Here is a 22,918-nt window from a genome sequence, read left to right as displayed (position 1 = left end):
TTTAAAATTTCTGAAATAATTAAAGTCAGTGCAAAATTTTGTAAAATTTGAAGAAACTATTCAAGGAAACAATTTTACTTAAATACGTAAAAAAAATATATATACTGATTAAGTAAAAGAAATTAAAAGACAATTTTTTTCGATAATAAAAATTTAAATTATAAAAATAAAAATAATTCACAATTTTTAGTGAAGTTAAGCGCCGGTATTTTAAACTTTAGAAAAAATGTTAAAGATACTTATTTTATTAAAAAAAATTAAAGGACTAAAAATTTTATATTACATTTTTTGAATTAATCGAGTGCAACAATTTTTAATTTTAGCTTACAAGAACTTTTTTTATTTTAATTTCTATTTATTTATTAATTTTTTAAATTAATTAATGTTTTTAAATTAAAAATTCACAATATATTTTTGTTTTTTTTTTGATTAATTAACTATGTGTCCATGTATCTTTTTTTCCTATCTTTTACATTATAATTTTTACTTTATATTAACTAATTGTTCATATTATTTTTTAAATGGAAAAGGTGTTAAATAATTAAAAAATGTTAAATAAATAAACAATTTATATAATATACAATTTTTTTATTAATATAGGCAACAATTGTTAAGTTTTAAATTGCAAAAAAAAAATTTATTTCAATTTCGTTCTTTTTATATTGCAATTTATCTTTTATCGTTTTGTTAATTATGTGCATATGTATATGCTCGTATTTCATGTTTTAATACTTTTTTATTGAATTAAATCGAATTAATTAATTCTTCTGTAATTATAATTTTTTTCTAATAATCATTTAATTTTAATTTTTTCAATTTATTTATTTTTTTTCATATTTTTTTAATTTTTATTTTATTAATTTGATTTAATTCTTTTTATTTTTCATTCTTTTAATTTTTTGACTTTTTTTTATAAATTTTAATTACTTTGTATATAATTAAGATTAAATTTTGTATTCATTTTTTTTATTATTTTATTTTTCTAATTTTTTTTTATAAAAAATTCAATCACATATTTTTAAATAATTTTAAAATAAGTGATACACCGCAATTACCCGAGCTCCTCATAATTAAATTAAACCCATACATTTTAGAATCGAATTGAATGCGACAGCATTTGATTGATCTAGTAAATTAAATGAATTTTAAATAGCATGAAACTCTTATTTGCACAAGCAAAGCATTCGCAGCTAACAGTAAACATACTACAAACATACACACATCTGTATGCATATACATACATACATACCAAACATGAATAACTTCCATGCAGTGCTGATACGTTACATTTTGCCACATGTCAACACGTATCGATTGGACATTTTGCTTTCCAAAAATCAGCAAAAAAACATTAAAACCAAAATTCTGCCCACCACACTTATATGTACTGAAATCCTCTCACTTTCTTTCACCATTTGATCAATTCTAACCATTTATTCTCTGTGTTTGCTTTTCCGTTCATTTGCAGATAAAGCTCAAAAAAGTGCTCGGCCTCACAGTTTGCAGCAATGCCGCCTTGGATGTTTCGCCCGTTAGCGGTCTCTTGGCCTATCCAGCAGGGTAAGTGTACTTTTTTTCGATTTAACCACAAAAGCAACAAACACAAACTTGTGCCGAATTGTTGTTGTTTGTCAATATCCGTTTTTGGGGCGTTTTTAAGTGCATATAACGGTTGTTTGCACCGCAACCGCGTATCTTTGAAAGTTGGAAAAACACTTTTTCTCGTTAATTACAACTAAAAGCAGCAGCGAGTAGCTCAGCCGCAGCGAAATGAGTTTCCACTGAGTACATGGCGCAATTTGATATTATAGACGCTTATTTTTAAACTTTGCGGAAAGCAAGTGAAAAGTACTTATTCAAGTCGTGGGTTAAGCGMAAAAAAAAAAAAAAAGGCTTTGTGGTCTCATTACGTTTGTTGAGAAGTATTTAGCTGTAGTATTTAGTCTTCCACAAAGGTTAGAATTATAAATTAGGTCACCGTCGAAAGTAAGAAGGGTTTGGTATATAATATTTGTTGAAGAGGTAGTTAGCTAGAGTAGCTATCTGACGGCGCACCTACGCCGTTAGGAAACCCATTGTGATACCACCGGGAATAATATCCCCTCACTCTATTGTTTACTCTCTGAACCTCACTATGATTCTCATTAAGTTCATCAGTACAAAAAGTTTTATTTGTGCAACCTGTGTCGTCAAGAAACTTTGCATTCGCATATAAAATTTTTTTATAGTCTCCTCTTCTTAGCGTTCCTATCTTCTTCACTCCTTTCCCTTTCTTTTCGGAAAGATAAGGCAACAAATTTAGTTTTACATAATTCTATAGGATTCCAAAAATCCGTGGTAATGGGTGAAAACGGGAATTTACTAAGTGTGATAGAATTTATTATAGGCGACTATTTGGGATTCCCTCAGCCTAAGAGCTGAGTTCTCTGCCAGTTTTTCACAGAACAAGTATGTTGGCAGTAAATGTAAAAAAAGTTAGACAGATTATGAGATATTTGCAATACGTTCTCGATCATTCAAAACTACATAAGAACACGTTGGATAGTTTCTACATCGTTTTTGATGACCAAAAACAATATACTTATGCAATAATCCGAAGACATGATTCTGAATTCAACACCATTTTAATTAGTGATACTATATATATAAATGTTTTGAAAGGGTCCCTTGATTATTTAGCAATATAAGTATGCTTTCTCGTCCTTTAATCCTGAAGGGGGTCATTTTGGTTACGCAGAACCGATCTCGAGTTATCTTAACGAATATTGTTTCTTAAAGCTTCTTCTATCTGTCTGAAACTTGCAACAGTTTCTTCCATAAACGTTCCTACTGATTGGGCATACGGATATTAAGATGAACATTGAAAGGAACCCTAGTTCAATCGCCGCAAAATTGAGACTGCAAAGAAAGAGAGAGAGAGAGAGTGTGTGTGAGAGAAATTGAATATGCAATAAAAAAAGAGAGAGAAGGAGTGAATGTGAAAAGAAAAGATGGACAGAGAGAGAGAAAGAGAGAATGAATGCGAGAAGAAACGAGAGATATAGAAAAATTGAATGTATAATGGAAAGAGAGAAAAAGTTAATAAAAGGAGCGTGGCTCAATTCGGTTGTTATACTCTGAACAGGATGTATTATATTTGGATTGCCATGAAGTTCTTAACGCCTAGAAGGAAAAGTCGGAGACCCTATAAAAATTATGTATAAATGTCCGTCTGTATACATACTACTAATGTATGCATACTATTCCATTTGCCGTTTTTTAGAAACCGATCTGAAAATTTTTACACTTCGTAGCTAAGAAGCTGCTCATTTGTCGAAATCAAGTGCTTGTATTGAGAGCTTTTTCATTTGACGAGATATCTTCAAGAAATTTGGCATGAGTTATCGTCTAAAGCAAAGGTGCTTATTCAGATCACTTCACTATAGCATTTAGCTGCCATACGAATTGACCGATCAAAATAAAGTTCTTGAAGGAATATTTTGTATATGTCAAGGATATTACAACTTCAATGCCACCGAAGTTAGCATTTTTTCGTTTTTTATATTTTTATTTTTTGAAGCAGAAAGAAGAAGGTCCAGTAAATAAATACCTCAAATATAATTTACATTTATCCTCTCTGAATAAATTAAAATCTGAGTATTTCCGTACGTGTGCATCAAAATTTGATTTACTTTCACTTCCGCTAAATTTCCTTTGCTTTCTGCTATTTTATTGTCGGCTTTTAAACTTCGAAAAATTGTTCTTGAATTGAAATAGAAAATCCGATTTGCATACAAAATCAAAAATATTTCAACTGCTTGGAATTGGTCAGTTCGTGCTGAATATCTGTCCAATTTATTGCCTCCTTACCAATAGACCTTGCGCGCATTTCTAGTAAAATATGCACATCCAGTTGCACTTCTGCACTTGCATACGTACATATGTATGTTCGCAACTACGAATCTGCACTCGTGCATGCAATTTAATTTTCCAGCATATCTTCAGCTGTTTATTCGGCAGTGGGAAAAATATATGCGCACAAAATTGAATTTGGCAGCCTGATGCTTATTGAATGAATGCATCACGCTGATTACATTTCACAATAACGCCTGAAATCGATGACTACAACAACACAAGCTGAGCTTATGCTGAGTGTAAGTAAATAGCATTAGCCAAATGTAAATTCAGCTAGAAAAAACAGAGACCGTTGAGCAAGCTTTAAAACATTTGTAAATTTCGCTGAAAAGTTACGTATACGCCTAGTTGAGACGCCACTATTTTCGCATAACGGTGCACAATGTGATTTTCTATTTCAACGCCGTGCAGAGGTTTTCAGCCAACACGGAAGCATAACTTTCTGGCTGAACGCGCACTTTGTCCTTTGTCCTTGATTGTTTGAGACAACATTGAAGCGCATGTATGTGTGCGTGTGTGTATTGTAAAATGATGGAGAGGAGGGAAGCGACTGCCAAATGCGACTTTGAATGCGGGCCACAGCTGCATTTGTCATAAATAAGAGATGAATTCGTAGCTCAAACTAAGCGATAAGAGATGACAAGTAGGCGGGAGGGGGCAGTATGGCCTCGTAGCATGAAGGACCACATGCAACCTTAACCACGACACATATAACAGCACACGAGCTTTAGCTCTGCTGATGGATTTTCCGCGCAAAGTAGCTTGGTTTGGCAGCCTCAACAGCCGCTTAATGTATACGATAAAATGTCCGAAACCCCGGCTGACAATCTCAGAATGGCCTGCAGCGTGTTGACAGCTGGCAAACACTTGCAAATTGTTGAGATTTAGGGGCAGGAGACAGAGAGAGGGTGGCAACATTTGTCTTTCACAAGGCAAATTTGTTGGGTGGCCGCTTACCATTACTCTCTACTGTGTTGGTTAGAATTATGGAGCGAATGGGTGGTAGTCGCGCGATTCGCTGACTGATTGACTTACCAACAAGCTTTTGGGGCTCTTGCACATCGGCAGAGAGCCTTTTCAAAGCTTTTACTTATACAAACACTTGCCTGGTGTGTTGAAAGAACGGCCGCGAATCGTGCATGTTTATGTTTTACATATATGCTACATAACGTGCATGGAAATTTGTATAAGTATATTAAGCTGTTGAAGTAAAAATATGAGCAAGCATTGCATGAACTTGCGCTGCTTAAGCAAATATTAGCGTCCGTGGCTCAGTGCATCAGCCGCAATCGATATCATAACCCAGTCTAGGTCTGGTGCAACTTGTTCGCTCTCTGGGCGTCTTCTCCGTAGCAAATTCACCGAGTAAAGTCGACTGTTTCGACTGCGTTTTGGTCTCTAGTACTTACCATTATTTCATCGGTGGTCACGAGAAAACCCAGAAAATATTTCGGTGCCAAAACACCGCCAAAACTGGGCTTATGGTTGCACTTGTTGTCCGTAATGAGCAAGTGCATCACGTCCATATCTCTGTCATCCTCAATATTCCACGCAAGATATGACTTACTGGGATTTTTAACAGGAAATAGTCTAACGGCGTGAAATGGAACGGCCGAGGAGCACAATTGACTGGGTCATTTCATGAGATAACACGTTTACAACACTTGGCTTGAGGAGCCGTTCTGTTGGAACTACATATTATCCAATTCTGGCTAAAAATATTCGGTTATCATTGAGCGGTAGCGATTCCCAATCACAGTAACTTGCTGGTCTTGATCATCACTGAAGAAGTATGTACCAATGACGTGCCGACTCGTAAACCGCAACGAACCGTAAATTTTTCGGTATGCAATGGTGACTCATGGAGTACGTGTGTATTGCTGCCTGACCAATATCGCAAATTTTGCTTAGTGAGGAAGTCATTCAGCCAGAAATGAGCCTAGTTGAGCCCAATTCACGAACATGTGATGATTCGGTTGGTCAAGCGGTTTCAGTTCTTGAGTCAATTTGATCTTGCAAGAATGAAGGTCAAGATCTTTACGCAAATTTCGCCACAACGACGCCACAGTGATGCCCAACGAGTCAGTGTGAGAGACCGATTGATGCGCTAGCGACAGTAATATTCTCAATACTACCGGGAAAAAATGTGGTGTCGTGTCTTCTGTCCTTATCGGTCTATTTTTGTAGCGTACCTATTGAAAAACAAGTTACTATACGAAACATGCTTTGTCTTCTCACAGTGCTGAGGCTTAGCTTCTATCGGACCGCTTTGATACTACTGTATATTGAAATATTTCGGATTTCGGAAATGAAATGTTTTTAGAATATTTAAAACTGTCAAAAACCTACTAAATTATTATGTGGATTTTGTGGTTTCTTGAAGTAAAATCCACATTGTCGCCCTCTGTGATGGGTTAAAATATATTGAATAATTTTAATACATATTTTTTTCGATTTTATTGAAACAATTCCATAAAATGAAAGCATAAATTGTGTTTCCTTTCGTTAGTTTAAGCTCTGCGCTTCTATACAAGGAAAACTGATATCAACTCTAGAACTAAATGTGTGCAGAATGTCAAGGCAAGGGCACACAAGCCGCTGCTCAACTTTACACTTGTCCTCTTTTCAGCATAAAAGTTTTCATTTCCTTTCGTGCTTTTTTAAACACGTTACGACTTTACTTTCGCTTGCCATTTTTTATGTCATGCCATATTAGCATGTGAATGAGCGAGTGTGTTTGTAAATTTACTGCTGCTGCGCTGTTGCTCGGCATTGTAAAAGAATTGCTAGAACGAACTTCCTTCCTGACAGTCTTAACAAAGGATTTGGGCAAGCTTTCACCATGCAACTGCAACAAAATATTTAATATGCAGCATAAAACGGTTGAAAAGCCATTTAAGCGCTAATTAAGTCAGCAGGTGATTTTTTAATGAAAGGGACTGAGCGTCGCGCTGCCAATTACTTGCTTATAAATAATTTATATTATATTAAAGTGATTTATGTGTTCACATTTAATATGCTGAGTGCTTTCCTTGGCATTACACTTTTTGCCTCTTTTTTCGATATACTAACCTTTTTCCTTTGCCTTTCTTGCAGCTGCACTGTGGTCCTGTTCAACGCGAAACGTCAAACACAGGCCTACCTGGTCAACACATCCCGCAAACCATTCACATCGGTCGCATTCTCACGCTGCGGCCGTTATGTCGCCACCGGCGAGTGTGGCATCAATCCCGCCATCAAAGTTTGGGAGCTAGACTCGCCGAATGGCAACCTCGAGCACACCACCGGCGGCAATGTGGTGGCGGAGTTCTTCGATCACAAATATGCCGTCACATGTGTGGTAAGTTGGACCCCAAAGTCCATTTGAAATATACGTGCCTGTTTTCTTATCCAATACAAACTGTATACTCACTTCACTTTGCAGGCCTTCTCACCCACCGGCAAGTACCTGGTATCGATCGGTTCACAACATGATATGATTGTGAATGTATTCGACTGGCGGTCGAATCAAAAGATGGCCTCGAATAAAATCAGCTCCAAAGTGTCGGCGCTAAGCTTTGCCGAGGATGGCAGCTACTTTGTCACAGTGGGCAATCGTCATGTCAAATACTGGTATATGGAGGGTGGACGCAGGGTAAGTAAAAACTCCAATTAATTCAACTAAAAACTCACCTCTTTCACTTTCAGTACAAGGATCCCATACCGTTGATGGGTCGCAGTGCCATATTGGGTGATTTGCGTGACAATGACTTTTGTGCGGTCGCCTGCGGCAAAGATGAGACTAAGGATCGCACATATGCCATTACCCGACAGGGTCATTTGGTTGAATTCAGTTCACGCCGCTTGTTGGACAAGTGGGTGCAGTGTCGTACAACGAGCGCCAATTGCCTGACGGTGAATGCGCGCTTCATACTCGTCGGTTGTGCCGAAGCCATTATACGCATTTTTAATGCCGCCACATTGGAATATGTGACGACATTGCCGCGTACACATTATCTGGGTGTGGATGTGGCGCAGGGTATACATATCAATCACATCATGACCGTGCCGCCCCATGCCAAATATCCGGACTGTGTGGCGATGGTTTATGATGAGCAGCGATCGAAGGTAAGCAAATCGGTAGCGCTCAACTAGTTATCATCAAAAACTCTCACTAACCATCTCTCTCGTGCTTTTATTCCACAGGTCAGTTGCGTGTACAATGATCATTCGCTCTATATTTGGGATATGCGGGATATAAAACGTGTGGGCAAATCGCACTCTTTTCTCTATCATTCCACCTGTATTTGGGGCGTGGAAACTGTGCCATACAATATGGAGCGCGAATTGTCGGATACACTGCCCGAAGAGTCGTTTGTCACGTGCTCTTCGGACGATACGATTCGCGTGTGGGGTCTTGATGGCTGCACAAACACGGAAAATTATCGTAAAAATATCTACTCCAAGGAACTTTTGAAAATAATGTACATCGACGAAGAAATGAATTTTATCAAAGATCAAGATCTTTCGGGCGATAAAAACTCCAATACCGCCTATGACGGTCGTAACGGTGTGCGCTGCATACGAATTAGTCCGGAGTTGCAGCATTTGGCCAGCGGCGATCGTTGCGGCAACATAAGAATCTATAATTTGGCGAACACAAAGCTCATCATGTCAATTGAGGCACACGAATCGGAAGTGTTGTGTCTTGAGTACTCGAATGAGAAGATCGAACGGAAGTTGTTAGCGAGCGCGAGTCGTGATCGTCTAATACACGTATTCGATGTGTCACAAGATTACTTGCTGCTGCAGACATTGGACGATCACTCATCCTCCATAACTTCGATCAGATTTGTGGGGTCCGGTCTGAATTTCCAAATGATTTCTTGTGGTGCCGACAAGTCGATTATGTTCAGAACATTCCAGGTATTTTAAGCAAGTGTTAGACGCCTTTGACACTCGCATATTTTAATATATTTCGTTTTCTCACTCTGTGTACAGGGCAACATTTTTCTGCGCGGCACAAATACCTCCGGCAAAACAACTTTGTATGACATGGAAGTGGACTCAAATGCCAAACACATACTCACCGCCTGCCAAGATCGCAATATACGCGTCTATGGCACACAAAACGCCAAACACACAAAAACCTTCAAGGGTTCACACTCGGATGAGGGTAGTTTGATTAAGCTCAGCCTCGATCCCAGCGGCATTTATGTGGCTACCTCGTGCACAGATAAAACGCTTGCAGTCTACGATTACTATTCCAATGAGTGTATGGCACGCATGTATGGTCACAGTGAGTTAGTTACTGGGCTCAAATTTACCAACGACTGTCGCCATCTCATTTCGGCCAGCGGTGATGGCTGTATTTTTGTGTGGCAAGTGCCACACGATATGATTGTCACAATGCAAGCGCGTCTCTCACAACAGCGACTACGTTCTGGTCATGCGCCGCTACCACCCCGTCCCGGTTCAATTATCGCCACGCCGGAGGGCATCATAGTCGAGTCGCCAACACATGAATTGGAGGAGACGGCAACACCAAACAAATTCATCGCATCGCCGTCAATGTTCACCGAGGAGCCGGCACTGACGCCGGGCTATAAATTTTCGGACGTTGGTCAATTACCGCAATGGGCGAAACGAAAGGCTGCGGCAAATGCTGATGAGAGCGTTGGCGTCTCCATACCTGGCTCAACCGTCTCCGCCATGCAGTCTGCCTCGTCAACGTCCAATTTGAGTTCATCACCCAGCCAATTAGGTGTGGGTGGTGTGCCGCGTGCACGTGGCCGTTGGGCACAACGTGGCCCATTTGATCCAGACGATCTGCGTTCGAATTCCGAAAGTCCTTTGGGCACTATAACCTCGAGCGTTGGTGGTATGGGCGGCGTGGGTGGTGGTGTTGGTGTCGTTGTGAGTGGCGGTGGTATGGGGAATACACAAACATCCGATTACAATAGCGCATCGTCCAAGGACATTATGTATAACCAGACTTACCTCAGTGAAGATTCGTCAATTGACTCCGGCATGGAAACGCGTCGCGAATTGAAATTCATTGGTAGCAACAACAGCGGTACAGTGCCAACGGTGACCGGTAGCAATGGTGGCACAGCGCTCAATCGCTTGGCGCCTGAGAAACGCAAGCCCGGTTTGCGCTTCGATCCACAATCCAATGAACATGATGGCGATGTCGAGGATATTTCGGATGGCGAACGCACTAGTTCGGATCACGGCATGTTCTACAACAACATATCGCCCAGCACGCCAACGTAAGTGAATGGCAGCAACCACAGCAACATTGTTAGTAAAATTAATTACTTTCTCAATATTTTCAGTGACTTCAAAGTGACCGCCATGAATGAAGATGAATTGCGCAAGTCGATGCGTAGACAGAAATTCGATAAAGCTGGGCTGACGCTGCCCGGCAATGGCAGCACACATACCGCCAGCACTGGCACCGGCACCGGCACCTCGGACACCGAAGACGAAGGCTCAACACCGAGCGCTGAGAATGCCGAACGCTCGCTGGCGTCCACCTTAGGCGGCAGCTCGGAGAGTATACCACAAGCGGCAAGCAGTTTCCTGCAGGCCGCCTTGCCCGAGGGCCCTGGCAGCATGCTAGAGCGTGGCAGCACAAGTAAGTTGTGAATTTTGGAAATTGTAACACTTCCCACTATAATGTTGTGTATTTTGCAGATCGACGCAGTATTAGTGCCAAACATAACACAGAGAACGGTAAGCCGGTTTCCAGCGCGTCCACTATCACCAAGTCGTTCACCAGCACAAAGAAAGACGAGCTGCTGAAGGTGATCAGCGAAGTGAAACAGCAATTGGAGAACGTAAGTACACACACCCTGCACATACATATATTTTCTTACATATCTATGCTAATAGCATTTGTAAGCGTTTTTTCACTTAAATATTTTTATTTGTTTCGTCCCTAATCCTGTGTCTATCTCTCTTATGTGTCTTGGTTCACCAAAAATCCACACCAAACCAAAACCAAAAAAAAAATATATATATATATTTTCCTGTTTGGTGATTGTATTTGTTGTTGACGGGTTGTACACGACGTTTTGTGCTTAGGGCGCACGTAAAAATGGAGTTAAGAGGTTGAATGCAATACCGGAGGTGAGAAATATCTAAAACGAACACGCTGTAACAATTTCTGTAACACGCACTAAGGCAACTGACGCTTACTTGAAGTCCTCAATCTTCTCTACTAAAACTGGTGTACATATTCACCCACACATACACAGTCGTAATAATTTCGCTTTTCTACTTTGTTTCGCTTATTTCGTCTAATTGGCATAGTTTACATAATCGTTACATATGTGCACATCTCTAATGGCTCAGCGCACCCACATTTCTACAATATTTTATTTTCTGAATTTTCATTGGCCATAAACGCATGTACATGGATGTCGCTTTCATTTTTGATTACTTAATAATTATTCTGTTTACTAAATCATAACCTAGAACCTAGAGAATTGCGCCGCTGATACTAATTTCTATTGGCGTTTAATAAATTAGTTCATAAATATGTTTACAAATACAAGATTTAATGTACACAAAAACATTTTAAAGTTTGTTTTGTAGAAAAAAATATTTACGGTTATCATTTTCATTTCAAAAACTTAAAATTTTATAGTAATTTCATAAACTATGCTAACTCCAGTTAAGGCAAGCTTTATTTTTTTGATTTTTGCAATTACCTTAATGTTTTTCGAACTCTGCATATTTCTTTATTGGCGTATGGTCATATAAACTGGTCAGAATTACTCAAATTGTCCATTAACTTAAGTTGACTTGTCTCATAATGAATTGTGTTCCGAAAGTTTCTGCTTTGAGATCAATTTATAAATCTTTTTTTTTTTAGTGAGGTTATGTTAAACATTATATCATCAATTAAGACAATTTACTATATTTTAATAGGAGTACGTGTAGGCAGTACCATATAGCAATATAATTGACTGTTCCTATAACCTAATGTTTTTGTGGAGTCGAAAAAACGGAAAATAATTTTAGAGAATATTACCGAGTTGACGTTACTTGAAACGATATAAATTCGTGACCTTTATGAACCAAATGCAGTACACTTATGCCTACGATTTTTCCAGTCCTCGAAACATAAACATTTTCATAAGCACTTTTTGGGATGGCCTTTAGCTCCTTCAGCCCGAAATCGGGTTCAATTCAGATGATTGTTTAATTGGCAGTCAGTTCATGATTGTGGGATTGGAAGTTGCACGTCAAGCTTATCTAAACAGACCTGCTCACGGTAATAATTTTGGAAAAAAAAACTCAGTATTTAATTACAATCAAAATATCCAACAAAATCATTCGAATGCAGTCGTGCAAGATGTCGAGCTCTCTAGCCATCTCTCTAACTCTTTGTACCACTCGTAGTCTGGTGTTTTTAATAAAAGTGGATCGCAGTAAGCCTATTCCATCATTCGCAACAAGTCTGCAAACGAAATTTAATTAAAAAATACTTTCCGTGTACTTTTTTGTCAGAATATGCAAATGGGGATGATGTTTATTTACGGATTTTCTTTAAATTTTGTTGGTGTGTTCAGTAAGGTTTGCCATCTCTCCATGTCGCGTTTCATTATTTGCAGTCAGTCCTCTCTCGACGACAAAGACCAAACTGTATGAGTTCCTCATTATTCCCGTCCTGCTATATGGTGCGATGCACGGACGATGTTAACATCTGATGAGTCGGCTTTATAAGTTTTCGAGAAAAAAGTTCTGCGGAAGATTGACCAAATTTGAGTGGTTTGTTTCATTTTAACATCACGTTGTTGTTGTTGGTAGACCCTGTACATTAGAATTAGCCAAAATTTAAGCTGTCGATCATGGGTTAAAATGAGCCTAAATAAAGAGAAAGAGCGATTCTCTGCTAAGACAGATGCTTAGCTTAATTTTAAAAGTTATGGCTCAGTATTCAAAAATGTCTATATAAAGGCCACGTAAACAAATCGGTTTTCATTACAAATACCGTAGCTTTTGAACCGTTTGAACAAAATGTAACCAGTATACATTTTTAAAGTTTTCTAAAAATTAACTTATGTAAGTCAGTGCGACTTTTTTCATACTAAAATATGTACATCAATCGATGAATGTCAGTTGTTTCAACAGTTTTAGTTTTTATGTATATATTAACTAAATTAAACATAATTCCATATATGTATGTACAGCTGAAGGCAGTGAAATAGTAGTGGGTGTTAAGAGTTTTGCATACCTGTGAGTTATGTAAAATTGTAAACAATTTTAACATCAATTGAAAAGGAAAAGTGTATCATGTTTCCCTGGCTACGTTTATTAATAAAAATATTTTAATTTGAATGAGTGTAAGATATATTTATTCACAAAGTGAATAAGTAAATGGGAGCAGTAAAATAGTAGTAAAGTAATAATTAATTTTTTTTTTAAACTGAACGATTTTTGGAAGTACCGTCTATACGAGATATTAGTACTTGGTAGCATGACCATGATTTTTAATAACAGCAATACAACGCCTCTTCATAGAATCTACGAGACTCTGGCATCTTTTTAGTGGTATGTTCTGCCATGCTTGCTGCACTATGGTCCACAACTCATTGTTGTTTTTGGGTTTGTAATTCCATACGGCTTTCTTAACGTCTGCCAAAAGGTTTTCAATGGGATTGAGGTCAGGGGATTGAGCCGGCCAATCCATGACCTCAATTCCTTTGACTCCTTTGCCACCCTACTGGTATGTTTCGTATCCATTTCAGCGGCATATCCTCTTCAGCAAATGACATCATAATCTTCTGCAATATATTCACGTATGCGTAACGGTCCATTATGTCAGTAATTTTGTAAATTGTGCCTACGCCTCTATAAGAAAAATAGTCCCAAACCATGATACTCGAACCGCCATGATTCAAAGTTTTTGTGGTAAACCTGGGATCGTACTCTGTATTAGTGGGGCGTCTTACATACTGATGGGACCCTTTACCGCCGTATAAAACCACTTCCGACTCGTCAGTCCACAATATGTTGCGCCACTTCTCAATCGGCCAAGGTAAGTGTTCCTTGGCGAATTTCAGACGTCGAGCTACATCATTTTTCTTAGTAACGGTACTTTTCGAAGACTGCGGGCATATAAATTATGTGCACGTTCACTTCGTTCCGAACCTCCACAGCCGACATTCGGCCTACAATCTTAACACATCTTACAACTTTACGTAAAAAATTCTCAAAAAGAATCCGCCTTGCGCCCCTTTTTTCATCTTTTTTTTTTTTATAAATGATTGCATTGCGAATCAATGTGGCTGAACACCCTACCAGACTTTCTACTTCTTTGTATGTTTTACCACTGTTTATGAGAGATTGAATCCATTTTCGTTTCTCTTCACTGCAGTGCTTCCCGCGGCCCTCTAAAATGTGCACAGTCATATTTTTTAGCTTTTTCTTTTGGATAATAAATAAAATAACAAGAAACTTACTTTTTGATTGGTAAAATTAAATATTTTTTAATAAAAATAATCTGTGTCCAATCAGCTCACCGTTCACTACAATTTTAATGATCGCTCATAAAAACAGATATCACAATATAGTTAGCTGTAAAAAAGTAACGGTAAGTGTTTCGCACGTATTGTTGTGTTTAACAGGACCGTTACGCTACAGAGAATATAACTAGAATAATAATCAAATTCAATACCATAAAAGAAACAAAATTTAAAGCGAAACTATTTTTCTCAATAGCCACTACTATTTCAATGCTCGCAACTGTATATAAAATTCAGTTTATGTATAACAATATTGAAGTCCTCTAAAAGTTTGATTCATACTACTAAAAAAAAAAATAATAAAATCATTTCCAACAAATAAATAAACTATCACTATTAAATAGTGCGAAAAACTTGAAAAAAGGTAAATTGCATCGGCCGGGAATCGAACCCGGGCCGCCCGCGTGGCAGGCGAGCATTCTACCACTGAACCACCGATGCTTGTTATACCACTCGCACTTTACTGGTAACTTCTGCACCAACACATGCCACACAACAAGTGAAGACAGAAAGAGATGCGCTACCAACCAAGCATTGAGTTGCGATTCACGCGACGCAAGTCATTAAATTATAAATAGCGCAGCGCAATGGTTAAGAAAGTGAAAGGTTAACAAGAAAAGGAGCAAACACGAAACAAGCAACTCTGACATTACATGTACATATGTATATATGTGGATATGCAAATGAGTTTAGTTTGATGTAATAAAGTAATCAGTCACAATCGTTGCATTTGAAAGTGAGGAGGCAGATGACTGAGAAGCATTACGTTTTGCTTTACTAATATTAATAATCCTGTACATACTTACATACATACAAGCATATGTAATTAAATGTTAGCGCTTTGTCTTATAAATGTTTAATATACAAATTTCCATAACTCTTTAATAATTAATTAATTAAATTCTTTGTTTACATCTTTTTTATAACTAAAATATGTATTCTTAATTTTTTATCAGGTCGGCTATCGCTCGCTGCGTGGCAGTCACAGCATTTCGGATTTAAGTCTAGCGGGCAATATGGATAATGCGTCGCGATCGGCGGCCGCCGCTAACCGTTATGCAAAGACAGGTGAGTGAAATCGGAAGAAATGCAATTAACAGTTAGGATTTAAGTTATAGTGATTTAGAGTGACTAGATTTCAATATATGTATATTCATATGTATAACTGTAAGTTAGTTGAATTAAGCTGAACTTAATTGAATGAAATTAACTATAAGGAAGGGTGTGGAATTAATGGAATTGTAAATAGATTAATATAATTTATATGCGAAAGTTTTAATTGAAATAATTATCACTGTAGAAATTCATTAAATCAGAATTAAATTTGTTCCGGAAAAACGGAAGTGAGTAAACTAAAGTTAATTGAATAAAATCCATCTAAATTAAATTGAATTGAATTAATTAATCAAATAATTTAATTAAAATTCACTAAAATTAATTTAATTTAATTAAATACATATATTCAATATAAAAAAAATATATATAAAAAACTTTTAGTTTCGTTGACCCTAATTAATTAGTTTTATAATAATAGTGAATTTTAATATTAAACTTTAACTTTAATTAATCTTAATTTAATTAAATTAATTTTAGCGGATTTATTCAATTACATTAATTAATTGACTTAAAACAGTGCCATCGAAATCTTGGATTTAATTTAATCTTGGTTCATTTATTTCAATTTATTATTTTGAAGTGACAACTCTGAGTCAACCTACAATTGAATTTTTCTTTAATTGTATTGGAATTATAGTGGTTTTACCCAAGTAAAATTAATATTAACTTAAAATCAGAATTATGCATATAATATTTGAATCGAATTTACAGAAGTAATTAAATTAAAATTAATTGAATTGTATTGAATTAAATTAACGTCAATATAATTTAATCAATTAATCGTATTAACGGAAGCTATAAAATTAAAGTTAATTAACGAAKCGATATAAAATAAATTAAATTAAATTAAAATTTATTAGTTTAAATTAATTAATCAATTCAGATTCATTTAATTAAAATCAATTCAATTAATTTTTTAAATTTAATTAATAAATTAATTAGGATTTCAATACAATTAAGTTTTTAATTTTAAATTCAGTAATTATTTAATTTAGGTTCATTTAATTCAATTCGTAATTTTTAATTTTTCTTTAATTTTATTAAAATTAATGTGATTTTATTCAATTAATATCAATATGCGTTAAATGTGCAATCACTAAATTAAATTAATCAAAATTAATCGGCTCAAAATTGTCGATTTAAAATAACTTTTCTAAATGAAACGTCAATTCACATTTAAAACAGTTTCTAGTAGAATTATCTAGCCTATCGTACCTTGGTAGTTTATAGAGTTCCATAACTGAAAAACCTAGTAACAACTAATTTAACCGCTATACGCTCATACTCATCGTATTTACATATATACATATATATTTCTTACTGTGCTCCGTATTTTCTCTCCTCTCGTACATGCGGCTTTGTAAATTGATATACATATTTGGATCCAAAATACTGCTAAACTTCTGCCTTTACTTTAACTACTAATATTTGCTTTACTAATCAGTAGCTCCTCTTAATGAACCCCCACAGTACGCTAGCTATTATAATTCCSCATTGCAACAACAACAACAAACATTACCAACACCACAACAACAGCAACAGATGCCGCCACAAACGCAACAAATATCTACGCCACGACAATTCCAAACTTCGCCACAATATCCAACCTACCCACGTTCACCACTCCAACAATCGTTTAGTCAAGACCAACAACAAACACCACAACATTTCTTTAATTGCGCCGCATCGCGTTCGGTGCTGCAACAAAGCTGTCAAGCTATGCGTCAAGTGCAACAACACTATCCACCATATCCGCATCACGTGGGTGTACACCAAATACATCCACCGCCTGGCGTACCCTTCATGGCGCCCAATGCGCGCAACACTACACCGCGCACGCAAACGCAACATAGCGGCAAACTGTCGGCGGGCGCTTTCAATAGCTCGACGCTGCCCGCGCAAGGTCAGCATACGCGCGTCAAACGCAATCCGGCAGGTAATGCGCGTCGCACGCCGAGCATACTGAAGCACTACAAGTCCTGCCCTGTGTCGCCAGTGCATGAGGAGGTCGAATGGTCGGCGGATAATAAGAGCAGCATTATAATAACCGAACCGAAGCGCCACTCGGTATACGCGGAGGATGCGCGCACCATACTCGACATGATACAGGCCGACACCGAGAAGATGATTGAGGAAATACAGAAGAAGTATGGTGATCTGGATGATATCGGTGTCGATTTATATGACGCCAAATTGGGCGGACGCTATTCTCAGCTTGTGGCTTCACAATCGGTGCCGTCTTGTCTTTCGCCCCCTGTGTATGCGACAAGCAGGCAGGCGCCTATAGCGCCCACAACTGGGCCACACTTCACACAGACGCTACCCTATCAAATGCACTCGCCCGGCGCTCTGACACCGCCAAAACGTGCAGTGTCCGAGTACTACATCTATCAGGAATTTTATCAGTGTCATCGTAATGTTTCGCTGTCGGATATATTGGCGCCGGAACAGCAGGCAGAGACGCGTCGCACTGAGGAGGCGCGTTTTCTCGAAACACAGCGCCACTCAAGCGCCAGTTTCTTTCTCACCTCGCAATTTGGCGAGCGCAAGAGTCAGGAGTCGCTACTTTCCGATGAGTTTCTGGATGAAGGCAGCTACTGCAACAGCATGGAGAGCATATTGTCGGATGAAAGCGATTGCAAGAGCGCGCCTATGGAAACGCAAGTGCAACGTCATGCTGGCATACGCAACTTCATTTTGCATGGACCGGTGAGCGCCGCGGCAGCCAACACCACACAGCTGGTGACCAAATCGTACGGTTCCAGTCCAAATGCTTACGGCAGCTTTGATTACTACATGCAACAGCGTAATATGCAACATTCGCCGTTGCCTTATGAGAGCTTTGACGTGTCCAGCTATAATTTGGAGAATTTCAAAACCGAAAGTGTGCGCACTAAAACGCCGATATTGCAAAAGAAACTGCCCAACTCGAAAACATATCCCCGAATCGCTGATACGCCGAGCCGTACAGCTGTCGGCGTCAAAGCGGAAGACATACCGACGCTCAGCTCGAAGAACAAGCAATACAATTCGGGTGTTAACAAGAGTCTGAGTCAGGACTTTGCGCAACAACGTCTACAACGCAACACGAATCCGCTACAAATGGAGCGCAACACTTACGATGACAAGCTCTTCACTAAGAAGACCGTGAAACCGAAACCACCCGTGCCAGCAAAGCCGCAAAATCTCGTTTCAACACTCACATCCACTGTAGAGACACCGCATGCTAGCAGCGCACCCAGAGATACAGCGCCCAAGTACTGTGCCTTCGATGTGGACACCACCGATGTGCGCTGCCAGTCGCGCACTGCCAGCGTCGTGCGTAAATTCGAGCGCAATCTACAAAAGTTCGAGCGTGAAAAGCAAGCCGAGTTGCAAACGAAAAAAGCGTGCGGCATGCGCCCATCTGTGAGCAGTGGCGCGCTTACCACACACAGTTGTTTGAAGAAAGTTTCGAAATTCGATACGAACGCCAAAAATGTGCCAGCGTCGCGACGCGCCACAAGCATGCGCACGCGCGGTCGCCCCAAAGTAGCGGTGCGCTTCAATACAGTATCCCAAATCAAGTACACACCTAGCGAGAAGCGTTCGTCCTCATGCAGCAGCGGCAGCACCGCGTCCGCCTATTCTGCCTGCGCGACAATGGAGCGTGAAACCGCCACGTGTCCGCTAAACGATATCAATCGCAACGTCGAATCGCCACCGCCAATTGTTGGCAGTCTGCCCAGCGATTATGGTGGCGAGCGCTCCTTCGAAATGTATATAGCCGAAAATGGCAATGAACATGAAAATATGAATATGGACAGTCTAAAATTATACACCAAACCCGAATTGCAAGCGGTCGTCGACGAGATACAGCAGGAGCGTGTGCGTGATGCCAAACATAAAAAGAATATGGCCAATGTGGAGAAGACAACTGCGGCCGACACGACCACCAGTAATCAGTGCAAAAATATTGCCAAGAAAATCGATATCATACAAAAATTAATCGAAATGGAAGAGCGCAAGCTGGAGCAAATACGCATTGCCACCGAGTCGCGCATGCGTCCCTTCGAATGCAACTCCAAGCAGAAGGGTTATGTGAAGAGTCTAACCATGAATTTCGATATGCTCGCCAAAGGTATCGAGAAGGATATCGAGAACGAGCAACGGCGCATACGTGCCGACAGTAATGATGCGGATTTGTGCGCCTATGCGCGTCACATCAAGCGCAATATTAGTTTGCCCGATGTGCTGGAGCGCACCGATCTGTTTGGCAAGTCGCCGCCGGCTGCGCACTCCTCATCAACAGATGAGGATGAAGTTGAGCTGGCGAAGGAGGTGAAGGCCGACTCGGATGTGGAGGCGGCCGACAATGTGGTCGACGAACATGAAAGCGAGAAGATGCGCATTGATTTCGATGAAAAGGATCGAGGTTTGCTGCGTGCGTTCACATAGTTTGTTCACTTGATAAATATTTTGGCACATATTTCGTTTTGTGGAATTCTTTACATTTTAAATTTTTGTGTGTTTTCTTCACCGGCGCACTGTTGTTATTTTGGTTCAGATTCTTTTTCGGATCACTTCGTTTGTTTCGTGGCAAATATTTGTTGATTTTCTTTTGTGTCTTTAATGCTCACCTTAATCATGCCTTCATACACTTTTTCGCTTTTCCAAAAATACAAGGTACATAATGCGTTTATTTACATGCATATTCTCATTTGAAAAAAAAAAATAAGGTAATTTTTTCTATTTAAACCATCCTTCAGCCACGACCACAACCATTACCACTAAACCACTGTTAATATTAATTAATAAATTTTTTAAAAATATTTTGTTGTAATCTAAGTCATACTTTATTTCAATTACATTGGTTTTATTTAATTTTTATAAATTTTTTTTTTTATAAAAATTATGTTTTTTTATATTTTTTCTATACATTATTTATAAAAATTACTTTTTATATTTTTTTCTGAAATTGATATTCCCAAAATATATTTTTAAAAAATGGCTTTGTTCATCTAACCGTTTTTAGTAATATGAAAGACTGTCCACAAAACGTTATAATCGGTACAAAGTATTCGGATGTGTCCCATTAATGCATTCGTATGTTTCCGATAAAAGTCCTATATTACTTTGTATATTACTTTACTATATTACTCATAACATGAACAGTTGTTAGTAATATTTAAAACTGATTTCGACAACTTATATATAAGTATATGATCAGCGTGACTAGCTGAATCGACTTACCCAGGTCCATCCGTCTATCCGTTTACACTCAATATCGATCTGAAATTTTGCAACCGTTCTTTGCTTCGAAAGGAAATTCTCGATTTGTTAGAAATGCCGATAGCGGACTACTATAGCACATAGCTGGCAAACAAAAGGATCCATCAAAATCATGTATGGAAAACTCTTTTATTCGACAAGGTATCTTTATGAAATTTGGCATAGATTATTATGTAAAGTCACACTGTATTCTCATAAAAAAAATTTCAAATCGTACAAGTATAACATATAGCTGTCATACAAACAGATCGATCAAAATCTGATTCTTGTATAGAAAACTTTTTTGTTTGGCAATAAATCATTACGAAATTTGGCAGATATTATTGTTCAAGCCGAGGGTATAATCTCTGAACAAATTGTTCCAATCGGACCACTATAGCATATAGCTGCCATACAAACTGAACGATCAAAATCAAGATTTATACCCTTTCATGCTATAAAAAATACAACTGTGAAGGGTATTGGAGCTTCGGTGTCGTCGGTGTTAACGTTTGTTTTGGCTTTTCATTATGTCTTAAATTTTTTAATATTTTTAGTTATACGATTTATTTATTTTTTTATCCATTATTAAAACTTATATGCAATTATCTCATGAAAATATATTACCTTATTCTAACAATATAATTTTTACTTTTTACACATATTTTTGTATTTCATAAGCATTTTTTGTTTTTAATTTTTTCATTTTTTTCATGTTTATTATTTTTTTTCACAGGCAATCCAAAAAGTCTCCTTCCAATGCCAGTCGAAGACTCCTCTATGCGGCGCTCTTGTTCGCTAAGTGACTTGCATATGGGAAACCTTGGCAAATGTGAGTAGTTTGACTTCATGAATAAATAATTTAATATATATAATATATAATCATTTAATTTCATTTCAGCTGGCAAGTCAAACGGCAGTCAATTGAAAAATCCCGGTGTGGTTTATCGCAACAGTACAACAACAAGATCGGCGAATAAGCGCAATAGTTTGCAGCTGAAGAGCTCTGCTGTCGGTTTGGGTGCATCCAGTTCATCAATTGGTGTGCTAAATCAAGCGGTATGTATTACAATAACATTCCCTAACTACATCGACAACATAAGACAATACGCCGACTAGACTTCGGACGCAACTAACTAACAGACATGCACTGACCGCCATTCACAGTGAATGGCGTACTTGGAGTCAAACTAATAATAATAATTAAATATCCATTAAATTTGTAGAGCGATTCGGAAAACGAAGACAGCAATCGTGGCCGAAGCAGTGGCAACAATCAAAATCGCAGCAATGGTCCCACGGGTAAGTACAGCACTATATATGCAAGTGTTGCCTGTATACACATATGTTATTAATATGTTTTTTACGCTAGCCGCCAATCGTCAGTATGCCAACAAGAATTCGAATGCCAACAACAATCGACGAAAAGGCTTACAGCCAAATTTCAGTAATGGTGAGCAAAATATTTTTATTACTAAATTATTTTTAATTTACTTCCTTCTCTTCCCCGTTTTCATTAGCCACGCCACTGCAAGATGACTCCAGCTCCGAGGAGACACCCGCCGGCACGTCCAACTCCAAACCAATAGTGCCACCACGCCCGCGCAATTTGACCTTCGATCACAAGAGCAAAGTGCTCAACAGTCCGAATGTGATGAAGCAGCGTGGCGCATTTGAGGCGCCTGAATTTGGCGCACTAGATGCCAGTGATCGTAAGTTTTTGCTTTATTTCTTTTTTATTTATTGATATGTTTTAATTATTTTATTTATTAATTTTCTGTTTTGCATTTTAGCGAAATCACAAGTGCACAATGTGATCAACAATTTGTATACAACAACACAAACAGTCATGCAACTGCATGCGAATCTGAAGAATTGTGAGGACTCACTGATGCTAAAGGAACTGGAGAACGCTGTGATTATGACACAAAACATGTTGACAAACATTACACAAAATAAGTGAGTTGAGCCAGTGTTTTTAAGTTGTTTGTGCGTTTTTGTTTTAAGGTATATGTTTTCCAATAGTTACTATTTTTTTGGAATTCTTTTTGACATTTGAATATGTTTGCATAATTGTTGCAAAATTAGCTTCTGAGGTTATTTTAGTTTTTTATTATTTTAATTTTCAATAGTTATATTAT

General features: G+C 38.1%; 1 protein-coding gene and 1 non-coding gene across 9 annotated transcripts in view; one reads left to right on the top strand and one right to left on the bottom strand.

Annotated features, from left to right (window-relative positions):
- LOC108970074 (mitogen-activated protein kinase-binding protein 1) overlaps window positions 1-22,918 on the top strand; it is a 205,826-nt gene that overhangs the window by 178,885 nt on the left and 4,023 nt on the right. For 5 of the 8 annotated variants that reach the window (XM_018935203.1, XM_018935204.1, XM_018935200.1 and 2 more), the window contains 16 exons: window positions 1,469-1,560; window positions 6,991-7,234; window positions 7,319-7,528; window positions 7,582-8,001; window positions 8,080-8,799; window positions 8,875-10,145; window positions 10,212-10,513; window positions 10,573-10,715; window positions 10,963-11,007; window positions 15,368-15,479; window positions 21,514-21,609; window positions 21,679-21,836; window positions 22,004-22,079; window positions 22,150-22,230; window positions 22,298-22,489; window positions 22,571-22,736. In XM_018935203.1, the coding sequence (XP_018790748.1) occupies window positions 1,469-1,560; window positions 6,991-7,234; window positions 7,319-7,528; window positions 7,582-8,001; window positions 8,080-8,799; window positions 8,875-10,145; window positions 10,212-10,513; window positions 10,573-10,715; window positions 10,963-11,007; window positions 15,368-15,479; window positions 21,514-21,609; window positions 21,679-21,836; window positions 22,004-22,079; window positions 22,150-22,230; window positions 22,298-22,489; window positions 22,571-22,736 (4,328 nt within the window). The remainder of the gene's footprint in view (window positions 1-1,468; window positions 1,561-6,990; window positions 7,235-7,318; window positions 7,529-7,581; window positions 8,002-8,079; window positions 8,800-8,874; window positions 10,146-10,211; window positions 10,514-10,572; window positions 10,716-10,962; window positions 11,008-15,367; window positions 15,480-21,513; window positions 21,610-21,678; window positions 21,837-22,003; window positions 22,080-22,149; window positions 22,231-22,297; window positions 22,490-22,570; window positions 22,737-22,918) is intronic. The other 3 variants (XM_018935207.1, XM_018935201.1, XM_018935208.1) reach the window with 1 other exon arrangement.
- Window positions 14,782-14,852, bottom strand: Trnag-gcc. Its single transcript has one exon. It is a non-coding gene; the product is annotated as a tRNA-Gly (tRNA).

This window comes from Bactrocera latifrons, unplaced genomic scaffold (assembly GCF_001853355.1).
Source record: "Bactrocera latifrons isolate USDA-ARS-PBARC rearing strain unplaced genomic scaffold, ASM185335v1 scaffold_28, whole genome shotgun sequence".
In the NCBI taxonomy this organism is placed as follows: domain Eukaryota; kingdom Metazoa; phylum Arthropoda; class Insecta; order Diptera; family Tephritidae; genus Bactrocera; species Bactrocera latifrons.
Note: the sequence above shows the minus strand (reverse complement) of the source record. Positions and strands in the feature narration are given on the sequence as shown.